We start from the raw sequence: 12181 nt of genomic DNA, 5'->3' as shown, positions 1-12181 counted from the left end.
GCAATTGTATGTGTATCTAATTGCATGTTCTTTGTCTATATTTTGAGTATTTCCTTCTAAATAAAATGTTCCTGGATATATCTTAATGAAATTGCTCATATCTTGGTAAGTTTAACTCCCTTGCAAGTAACAATTATATCTTATATTCATGCTTATTTTGGGAATTAGGCCTTTTTATATTAGTGACATATGCAGGAAGTATCAACAAGATTGTATAGTCCACAGCTTTCTGTTGTGGTTTGCATTTGTTTTGTTTTTTGTTTGTTTGTTTTAAATTAAGTTACTGTAGTTTGAAGGTAGACAGTAGGAATCTTCCTTTGCTTGGAATTTTATGCCAAAATGTGACCAGTACTTTAGTGTGGCTTGTATGAAATGTCTCTGCACATTTAAGAGTAAAACTCTTATTTTTACATAGTAGTTATCAAAAAACCACCCCAAACAAAACAGAAATTTCTTTTGGGTCATTTCACTGTTCTTTCAGTAGTATCAGAATAACCTTTTGATCAGTTGCTTTTAACTGGCAGATCCATCGGAGTCCACGCTGCAGTCTAGTTTAGTTTCAGTCAAGACCTGAAAATTCAATGGAGTGAATACTTAGATTCAAAATACGTTGCCTGCATCATTGCTGATGTGCGAAACATTACAGCTTTCTACCTGTATGTGTAAAACCCATTTTTTTTCTCATGGTATATAAAGATTTTTGGGGTAAATGGAAAAAAGTATATCTCTACTACTGTTTGTTTTGACATAAATATGTTTTTCTAATTCTAGGAACACGAAAGAAACCTCATGAAGAGCTTGTATGCGCTTCATGACAAATTGGCACAAGTAGCAGGTAACACTTTAAAAATATTGTGATACAGTGTTTGGCAACAGCTACAAAGAAGTCAATGCTCACATAGTGATTTGCAACAAGTGATAGCCATTTAGAGTTCTGTATTGGGAAACTAGAAATCCTGTTTCTAGTTCACTTAACAACTTACACACAGTGTGGCACCTTTTGTTGCAATGTTTGTTAGTTAATGGGATAGGTTGTTGAATATTGTGATCCCGTGGGGTTTTTGATCTAATACCTTAATGCTTTATTAATCTGATTTTGTTAAAAGGCTTAAATTTGCTTTATATGGAGAGGAATATGGGGGTTTTTTTTAAAGGTTGTTAATTCACTAAGGTGAAACCCAAAATATTTTGCAACAATGATAAAATGGTTACTAATAGAGTGAATAGTAGTGGTTGAACAAGTTTGCCTTGTTAGACTAAATGGTCCAACTTAACCATATTAATTACATAGTAACGAAAAGTGCTGTGTATAGTAATGTCAGAGATGGTGTTTAGGATTAGTATTATTGAACATTCAAAGTAAAAAATAGGGTGGTTTTATCCAGAGTCGTAATGAACACAGCTTTAAACTGCACAGATAACTTACACATCGCAATCAGGAAATGGTAAAGTTAGGGCTGTGTTTATATCTTTGGCCTCTGGTGAATGCTAGTTACAGTTGAGTCTATTACATGACTATTAAGCCATTTTTATTATTCTTGCTTATTTAATTCATAATGTGTTTAGGAAGCCTTGCTGGTCTTTGTGCCAACTATTTGTTTTGCAACAGCAGGTTTCACCAAGAAAGCTTTGTCATTGTTATCAGGTGCTACAGACATTTCTCAAACATAAAAAATGTGGAAACAACTCTGTGTCAGATATGAAACCAACAATTCAGTATCTCAAGGCTTTATAGAAAATCTGTGAGAAAGTTGAGCACCTTCGTAATACCTTTTACATTACAACAATAATCTTATAGCAGAAAGTTTTTGTTTCCAGAGCATTTACAATATCTGCAGCACATAAATATATGTTTGGACAAACCCCACACATTTCTTTTTGTTTACATTACGGAATCACAGAATGGCCCACAGTGGGTCTTCTGGTCCAACCTCCCTGCTCAAGCAGGGTCATCCTAGAGTACATTGCACAGGATTGTGTCCAGACGGTTCTGGAATATCTCCAGTGAGGGAGACTCCACAACCTCTCTGGGCAACCTGTTCCAGTGCGTGGTTACCCCACACAGTAAAGAAGTTCTTGCTCATATACAGGTGGAACTTCCTGTGCATCTCTTTCTGCCCTGCCTCTTGTCCTGTTGCCTGGAACCACTGAGAAGAGCCTGGGTCCATCCTCTTGACACCCTACCTTCAGATATTTACAGATATCGAAAAGGTCCCCTCTCAGTTGCCTCTTCTTGAGGCTGAACAGGTCCAGCTCCTTCAGCCTGTCCTCAAAAGAGAGATGCTCTAATCCCGTAGTCATCTTTGTTGCCTGACATACAGCATGTTTCAGCTCAGTGTTCAAGCTGATTTTCCTTGCTTAATCATTGTCATGCTGCTTCCCTCTGTTTTTTGAAGAGAGTGTAACAGCTTGCTGGTTTTGCTTACTGTGTCATCTGGCCCTCCAAGGGCCATACGATAAACTTGCCTTAGGTTTGGCACCTAATTTCTACATCTGTGAAAGGAAGGGAATTTTCTTTATTAGCTGGGGCTTACTTAAATGCATGTAGACCTATAAAAATATTTGCTTCTCTGGCCTACGAGAAGGAATTTGTGTGCTCCAAGATGGCTGCTTTCTTCCCCAGATCTCAAAGGTGCATTACTCTCTGTTAGTCTATTTCTGACCAAGAGGATCTTCAATGATGCCTTTCAAAAAATATAGCTATCCTTTCTGGTTAATGATAACCCTGAAGAGATGATACAGACTGAAGCTATCTTGTGAGATTCCTGGTTGCTCAGGAGAGTAGCTTTCGTACCATCTGAAGAAGGACGTAATTCATCTCCAGTTAGACAGAAGTTATCCTCAATGCCAAGTTTCTTAAGGTATGAGAGGAAGAAGTCTGCCATCCATTTTTGAACACTATATTGATGTAGACATGGCACAATATCTGGAAGCTGTTTAAAAGGCATAAAACAGAGAAAGCTGCAAAGGAAATACAGGATTTTTGTGTACTTAGTGCCCCACTTCAAAAGAGACAGAAGTTAAGGAATATAGTTTTAATAAAAATGGTGCTTTTCAGGTCTCTCTGCATACTTGGAAAAGTTTCTCTCATTTCATACTTGGCTATGAATCATTTGTTCATGTTATAACTATTAATATTAAAAAGACAGGCTGGAAACCTGAAGTAATCTGTTCTGTTATTCAAGATCTTGACTACCATAAAGATGATCCCTTCAAAATTTGATTTTTAGCTCTTTGTTTTATTAGATTTCTTATAATTTTACTGAGCTAGTTTCTTGCCTTGTCAACTTTGATTGGAGAGTAAGTGAGGGGGCTTTTAGAAGATAGAACATGAAGAAACAAAGAGCATATCAGTTCATTAATTTTATTTGACTTAATGTACTGTGTTCCAGCTGTAGATACCTATTCTGTACTGTGATGCTCTAATATGATGTCAAATTATTTAATTATCCTATATAAAAATAGATTACCTTTTAATGCATCACCGTTCTTAGAATTACTAGTCTGCCAAACCTACAGTGCATAATGTCTACCTCGTAAGACACTAAGGGGAGACTCATCCAGGTCTCAGTTGAAGTTTGTGTTCTTGTCTTGAATAGTTTAGCCATTCTTCAAGACAGCAACTTTTTATAGGCAGTATATATTTCAGTGCCTAACACTTTCTGCTAAACCAAAATACCTGCTTTATTTAAATTAGACTTTCTTCAGGCGTATGTTAATTACGAGATGTCTTGGTCTTTCATGGAGAGATTCAATAGTTCACATCCATTTTCACTCAGACTTGCAAAACAAATAAACCTAACCAGTGTATCCACAAGAAGCAGCCAGCTACCCTTAAGTATGACCCCCTTCTTTCTTGTAGATAAAGCAGTTTCTTTTGCTTGGCATTCTCTACGGTGTGATCACCTGTTGGATTTAGATGTTTTCCTTCTGAGCTAATGGACAGCACAGGTCCTTGAGATGCAGGGGTGAATTAGGCTTTCATATGTAATAAGGCTTACTATTAAATCCATGGCTGCAAGAAAATCCTGGCAAAACACTGAATATTTCTTAATATTAATTTCAAGTGTCAGCTACTGTATTTGATTGCTGTCACAGGCTCTCTGTTCTGTCACTCTCCTTAATCTTAAGTTCTTCAGGTAATTGATACAGTAATTGATACCAGTGATTGAACAAATTTAGCAAGTTCTGGTGTTCTGCAGTGTTACTCAGCTTTTGAGTTTGCCTTTGGGAGATTGGGCATTCTTGCTCTTGCAACATGTTCTGCTCCTGTTTTTCTTCAGCTCCCCACTTTAGTGTCCTGCTGCAAGTAACCTGCAAATGTGAGACCTTGTACATTGCTTATATTATGTATTGATTGACTGTATCACATCAAGCTGTAAGCTAGGGATCTGTGCTTAAATCCATGTCTTCCTTGAAGAATTAGATTTCCACTGGGTTTTGGTACCAAATGAGAAAATTATTTACAGTGTAAAGCAGTTATAGAAAACAGAATATTTCTGTTTGGATATGCTGCAGTTCATAAGTTAAATGCCTAAATGAAAGTCAGTTTCAAATATTATAATCTGCATGGGAAAGGAGATCTGACTTGGTTTCTGTATTAGAAGTAATTGAGACAACAGACTTAAATATTTCTTTAGAAGCTTTAGTTGCTTTTTGGTAGTATTTCTAGGACAACTCCTTAACTTCTTATGTGGCTTGCCCAAGTACACTAACATAAACTAAAAAGTAGTTTTGTGATCCTTGCTGGGATGTTACTTTTTGCCTCCCTATGAAAGCAAATAGAATGGTTCTTTGATCGAAGCTGAAATTAGTGATCTGTGCCCAGGAAAAGTTTAACCAGAAAAATCCGTGCTTTCTGTAAACTTGCAGTAGACATTTTAACAGAGGCAGTTTTTACAAGGAACTCAGATGTATCTTGCAGCAAACTTGTGTGAAGTTTTTTTTGTCTGAGCTTCAGTTTTATTCCTGGATATAGGGCCTCAAATGGAACAGCTGGGAAACATTTTTGGCTCAGACTATGGAAAGTGGGTTTCCAGGCTAAGTGGTTAATGATTGTACCTAAGTTATTCAAAGTAAGCCTTCATTTGCAGAACTATTAGCTAAAGCAGTGACTGAAATGGCATATAGGAATATCCTGCTGTTGCAGTAAAACAGAAGGTTGTCTGACTTGTGAAATGCCTGACTTTCTGTAAGCCTTCAAATTCATGAGTTTTTTAGAAGAAAGCTGCTAAATGGTTCTCAGCAATAAATGTGTTGGAATGAGAAACTGCATCTCCAATACCTTTTTGTATAGGACTGAAACTTCATAACTCTGATTAGCTTACTTGTTTTGAGAGTGGGAGGCAAGATGAAAGGGATTTTTATTCCTCTCCTGCGCCCCCCCCCCAGTATTGTGTGAGGGAAATTTGAACTGATGGGCCTTAGACATTGTCAGAGCCCAGGCAGCAAAGGCATTTTAACTGTTAAACTCGTTCAGAGGGAATGTAGTCTGAAAAAAATTTCAGAAGCAGGACTGAGAGAAAACTGTCTTCTGGTTTCTCAAGATGAGACCAGAAGCTGTGAAGTCTGTGTGCTGGTCGTGTGCTGTATAAACATAATTCTTGGAAGAAGACTAATAAGTTCTAGATTTAGAACAGTATGTTTACACCAGAGACTGTATGAGTATGATATAGAATTATTTCAAGTCTGCTAATCTTGAAACATGAAATCACTAATGATTACACATCTAAATTTATAGGCTGTAGAGTTTATACTGTACAAAAAGAATGTCTGCCTAAATTATGTACAAGAACAGCCCATAACTCCAATTCAGGTGCTGAGTTCTAAAAGTAGAGTGGTTTTTGGCAGAAGTGGTACCAATTTTCAGCAGTAGTTTTGATCTCTTAGATTTGCTATAACAGTAGACTCAGGCACTTTGAACATCTAAGACATTGCATGTTAATTATCAAGTGAAACATCTTTCAAAGTGTTCCGCTCAGCGCTTGATTCAAAATAAATGCATGCACACAGGCTTAGTTCCAGCAGCACTTCTAGGCCAGGTAGCATCTGAGCATTCTTTAAAATGCTGTTCCTATTTCTCTATATCCCAACGGTAAGAGAAGAGCATGCCTGTTATGATAATGTGCTCTCAAGACCATGTTCCCTTAAATCTGTTGAAGTGTACTTTAACAAGACTTTAGCAGTCTGAGAAGGACTTTGGCTTCATAGAAACACTTAGTCTCTGGCACTCCCTACTGTGAATGAGACATGAAGATGCTTCTCCATAACTTGCTACTGTTTCCTAATTTTTGCTCACATTGCATTGAATGTTCTCATTTGTGTAGGGAATTAGTACTTGAAACTGCTCTTTTTAGAGAGTATTCCAATATAAGCAAAGGTTTACATTTTCTATAAGCACAAGTATCTTAAATTTTCATAGCCTTGCTATAGCTTTGGGAAGAATACAACTTGGTATAGCTTCAAGAAGGTAAGGCAGGCGTAACCCTGAGCCAGTGAAAGACTGGATTTGTTGTTTCCTGTCATTTTTTTTGGCACAGTAAAAGCATAGTTACAGATGTCAAGATTTAGGTTTCTTCTTTTTTTATGAAAGATCGGAAAACAGTGATTTGCCGCTTGCTGATAGTCCTTCAGAAATGATGGCCTAGTGATAGATGAAAACCTGGTGTTAGACCTTTTCCTTCTCTGTATGACTTTGTGTTGATATGACTGTCACTTTTTATGAATCATGTACCTTTAGTTTAGCAAAGAAAATCAGATATATGGTGGTGTGTTGCTATGCAGACTGACTATGCATATACCTTATTTCCTGGCTACTTCTGCATACATTCAGAATCAATTAGGAGATGGTAAAAGCACCAGTTTCAGGCCATAGTGGGATTTTGTGTGTGTTCAGGCAGGTGATGAGTACTGTGATAACTGTACCAATCTAAAATGTAGTAACTTCATAGTGCCTGAAATACTACGATGGATGTGTTGGTACTGGAACCTGGTCTCTGTAACAGATGATACACGTTTCAGAGTAAATGGGAATTATTTAGAAGTTGAGTCAGGGTACAGCAACTGTTTTGTGGTAATGTCCTTTTCGCAGTTCTTCATACTACCTTTTTTTCTACTTTTGGTGTAAATACTGAAATACACTTTTTGAGCAGTACATGAAGTTGTATTGATGTGATTTGTACATATTATTAGCTCTGACAATCATCAGGGTTTTTAGACTTTCTTCGAAGGAGAAATTTATGCTGAGAAATTTTTATATTGTTAATGAAACTTATGAGAATTACTGTGCTACTGCTGCTTGTGTAAATTGTGTTAACCGGAAACTTGCGTTCAGGTGATTTTATTTTATATAATGCAGTAATTATAGATCAAAATAAACAAAAGCTTTCATTTTACCAGGGGAACATGAATGTGGCAGCTCTGTTCAAAGAAACCTTACCGTCCAGGAGGCAGCTGCATATTTAAAAGTAAGCAAATGAGGTACTTTTAATTGGTTGTATATAAGATTTGGATAAGTTACAATTTGTAAGGCCCTGGTTTCATATCTAATGTATTGACTAAAATTTTACTTAGTATTATTTGGAAATGTTTGGAATTGATGGCTTTAACATGTGCTACATATAATTTTTATTTGGGGATGTAGTGAATATTTGAGGAGAGGGAAGGTGAAAGAAACTGGCTTAATTTCAATGAAAGTGTAGCTAGTAGTGCTTCAATGGCATGCAGGGCTTTTTTCCCTTTCATTAAAACACCGGGACATGATTTGGATTGATGGAGGTAGTTGACCAACATAAAAATAATAAACTTATAAAATTCAAATATCTAGAAGCTTCTCCAGAAACGAGTATACTGATTTTTGAGACTTAGTATAAAGAATACTGTCTTCCTTTCTTTGTGAAGAGGGGTCGACATGTGGATCTGTGCAGAGAGCCTGACAGGCAGCAGCTGTGTGGAGAGGCCATTCGTTGATGACCACTAATTCATTTAAATAGAGATGGTCAAAAGAAGGCCTTTTTGTTAATTTGATCAGTGTGTAGTAGTATGAAATCCCACTCCCTGCTGTCATTCTCCTGCCTTACTCCCCAAATAAAAGATAACTCTTGCCTTGTCTTGACAGCTCTAGGGTTTATTTTAGCCCATATTGGTGTACCCTACAGTGGAAAACTACTTGAAGCGTTTAAGAGGCTGAGAGTAGATTTCTTTGATTGGATGAGGAGGAGTTAAGCTGATATATGTAATATACAAATGTGTAGGAATTCTACATTTTGGCAATCCTTTACTTAGTAGACAAAAAGGGGCAATGTTTGAGAGCATCCCAAAGAAGTTGCTAACACTAGTTTGTAGTTTGGCAATTGTAATCTACATCTGTTAAAACCAGTTGTATTGTGGAAAAAATTAAGTTGATGCCATAGAACTGATTGTCTTGGCTGTCTGTTACGCTGAAAGAACGACAGTTGTTATCATAACTGTTTTAGCTCTGCTAGGAGGCTCAAATTTAATATGAAAATTTGTCACTTTGCAGGAAGTCTCATTTAACCGTACAGTTCCTGATTTTGGGAGTATAACTCCTTTACAGAATTTCTGTGTTCAGTTACTTTTTCATACTTTAATCTCAAACTGAAATAGTTACTGGTTTTTTATGTGCTTATGCTTTAATTCTACGCAAGTTACATTATGTGAGGTTCAAAGGAAAGATGGAAATAAATCTTTTTTTGGGAGTGCAATTTCAAATATAATAGTAACTTCCATTTTGCTTTTCTTTTTCTGCAAAAGAACACACAAGGTGAGCTATGGAGACAGCCTAGCTCAGACAGCAGTGGATGCTCTCCTATTAGAGTTGATACCAAATAATTAAAAGTAAAAAAAAGTCAATGTCTAAATAGTGATGTCAGTTCTTGATCTACAAACACTGAACTGTTTGCAAAATATGAGTAAAGCCTGATTTTACTCAAGCTTCTTAAAAAAGATCAGAGCATGGAACTGCTTTTACAAGACCCATTTCCAGCAGCGGTTGGATCTGTTTTGGAGTTTTACTCTTGGAGTAGATTTTTTTTTTTTTCAGTGAGCGCCGCCTAGTGGCTGAATAATTGTTTTCTTCTTGTAGGTTAGAATTGTTAATTAAACAGTGAATGTGGCTTGGCTTTTCAAACAGTCCTTAGTTTGAGGGATACTGGTGAGTCTGATAACTGCTCATAGCATATATAAATTTACTTAGTGCAGTGAACTTACTCAAAATCTGAAGAATCAGGAACAAAACAACTTTGTTTTGGCTGCTAATCTGTGCAGAATCTGAGTTTTATTGTGGCATGATAACTTCCCGATTATTTATGAAATTACTCATTAATATTGTATTTTGACAGAATTTAGATCCAGAATATGAAAGTGTTCTTAACAAAGCATTACAGTGGATCTTGAATAGTGGGGAAGATGTTGGCATAAAGTAAGTGGTCTTTATTTCTTAGCTTAATTTGTTCTAAGAGAATGTATCGTTTTTCATAAGTACTGTATATTTTTTAATAGGTGTCTCAGCAATGACCCTAATGAGATGAATGTCACCAACGTGACAGATGTGAAGTATCTGGAATCCACTAGTCCAAAGATGTCTTTCAGGTGTCGTTTTCGCCGTGCGTTTGTTAATGTAACTCACAGATTATTGATATTGCTCCTGGGTAAGTTAATAAAACAGTCAAGATTTTTTTGTTATGACTTGTATTTATCTAAATGCACAAGGAAAAGTAAACAGCACATTTAGAGAAAGTTTTTATTCAACCATAGAACTTGGAGTTTCCATCAGTGTCTTGATTAAAATTCAATTTACTTTGCACTTCTGTTGTGCCACCCTGTCTTCACACTGGTTGCTATCATCTGCTTCTGTAATCAGCTGAACATACTCATTGTTTGGAAACTCTGTCTTTTTCCCTGTTCCCAAAGCAATATCTTGTGGCTTTCAAAAGTTCCATGTGGAACTGATTGGAAAAAGCAGTAAAAAGACATAATAGATGTAATTTTGAGGATATTTCGCTGTTGTTGAACTTCAGAAATGTAACTACAGAAGAGATGATCTTCCTAGTTTTAGGAAAGGTTGGATATCTAACATGGTTGTCACCAAAAATTCTTGCCTCTAAGAGTATGTTGTAAAAAATGTATGTAATCCTTCAGTAAGACTAATTAATTTAGTCTTTGATAGTTCTTTGATTGAGTTTCAAATTCATCCAAGTTTATTTTATTCTGAGCCATACTGAAAACTATGCAGCATAAAAACAGGGTACAAATGAGTGCAGACACTTCACTCCTTTCCATGTGGCTGGACAATAATATTGAAGATGCACAGTTCATCTCACCTATTGAATATTTAAAAAATCATTTATCCCAGTGTCTTAACAGTGTCTTGCATATGAGGAGAAGACTTGAGACCTCCTTCAGTAGCCTTTTGATGAACCGAAAGAATCAAAGGCAAACTGCCCCAGATTGCTGTCTTTCTGATAACAGTCAATACAAGGACTGAATTGGGATGTGGAGATAAAACTCCGTGTCTGAGTCAACCCCTGGTCTTAATCATGCTGAGCAAATTGCTTCATGTCTCACCTGTAGTTAACATGAAAATGGAGCACCTTTTGAAAAATGAACTACTGCATAAATGCTAGATGTGTTGTCATTAACTAACAGTCATTTTGGCCTAAAATGATGTCCATCAGTCTCTTTGATATATCAGTTAAAACTGCCTTGTGGTTACTGATATATGAAACAAACTATGTAATTATAAATTGTGTATGTGTGGGTTTGGGTTTGATTTTTTTTATATTGTTAATTGATCACAGGTGTAGTTGTGCCCTCAGCAAGATAGAAGAAGGAATAAGAACTTTATTTTCAACTTATGCTGCTGACCTTCCTAACCAGATTGTCCTTTTTGGAATAATGTTCAAAGTAATAGAAAAGAGCATGAAGTCCTTCATTGCAATAAATACAAATCTGTAGCTGAACTGAAGCAGTCCAAGTTAATTTGTTTTGACCAGTATATCTAAAGCATGTGACTTTTCTATCAATCAAAGAATATTGTGCATTTTAAAATCTAAACATGTTCTTAATTGTCAGTTTATGTGACTGTTATTTTCCCAGTCTTATTTATGACTTTGAATTTTCCCAGAGTAATTGTTTTACTGTTTTTCTTCACAAATGGGTAAAATTTAAAATCACAGTCCTGGGAGATACCAAGCTGTTGTTAAAACAATGAATGTTTTTTCTAAAAGTAACTTCTTTTCAAAGTGGAAGGAAGAGTTTGTGTTTCTGTGTAAAATACTGACAGCAAGTACAATGTATTTTACTAGTTTTGGAATGTACAGTACTTGTTAGATAGTTCAACCAACTTTTGAATTGTGCCCTATAATCTTTGTTAAATAACTGATGTTCTAATACTGTTTAAAGAGTATTATGCATCTTAATGCAGGTATAGTGATGGTTTGGGGAGTCTTACACTACATGAAGTACCGTTGGGCAAAAGAGGAAGAAGAAACGAAGCAGATGTATGATATGGTGGTAAAAATCATAGGTATGGCTTCTTGAGTCACATCTGATGTATGTATAAGCTTTCAAAGAACTGGCACTCATTCAATTATATTTTCTTCCTGTTTCATAACCAGGGCTGTTAGAGTTCTTGGCAAATGTGTGATTCATGTGTTTTTGTTTGCTTTTTTTTTTTTTTTAAAAGACCCCAACTATCCTTTAAACCTAATCAAAGCTTTTGGTATAAAGATTGTAATTTGTGAATTGCATCAATATGGCTACAAAATTCCCATTGACGTAGTAGTATTTTATCCTATATTGAAAACAAATACAAATGTGATGTTTGTTTACTAGAAGTATGGTGACATGTTGCTTTCTGTATCTGTTTTTTCAACCATCTTCAGCTAAAATATCTGCTCCAAAAATGTATTAGCCCTCAATTCTATCCTTAATGGTTTTTCATAGAAAAAGCAGCTTTTTAATGAGTTACTTTGAGCAGAAATTATGTTGCTAAAATAGAATGCATGACTGAGTTCTGAAATCCTGCCTTTCTACTTGAAGCCACAGTGTTTGCAATAGTTTGTGTTTGTAGTTTTTAAGCTCTGTTTTGGGCTGCATTTTTACTTAAATTGTTCTGTTACTTTCATCTGTGGTAGTCACCATAAATACAGAGATGGTAGAC

General features: G+C 36.0%; 1 protein-coding gene across 1 annotated transcript in view; it reads left to right on the top strand.

Moving 5' to 3' along the window:
- The window catches only part of LEMD3 (LEM domain containing 3), a 41785-nt gene that overhangs the window by 17117 nt on the left and 12487 nt on the right, over positions 1 to 12181 (top strand). The window contains 5 exon segments of the mRNA XM_027659805.1: positions 772 to 835; positions 7399 to 7466; positions 9360 to 9439; positions 9520 to 9668; positions 11444 to 11545. Coding sequence (XP_027515606.1) covers positions 772 to 835; positions 7399 to 7466; positions 9360 to 9439; positions 9520 to 9668; positions 11444 to 11545 — 463 coding nt within the window.

Source organism: Corapipo altera, unplaced genomic scaffold (assembly GCF_003945725.1).
Source record: "Corapipo altera isolate COAL_440 unplaced genomic scaffold, ASM394572v1 1, whole genome shotgun sequence".
NCBI classification, from domain to species: domain Eukaryota; kingdom Metazoa; phylum Chordata; class Aves; order Passeriformes; family Pipridae; genus Corapipo; species Corapipo altera.
Note: the sequence above shows the minus strand (reverse complement) of the source record. Positions and strands in the feature narration are given on the sequence as shown.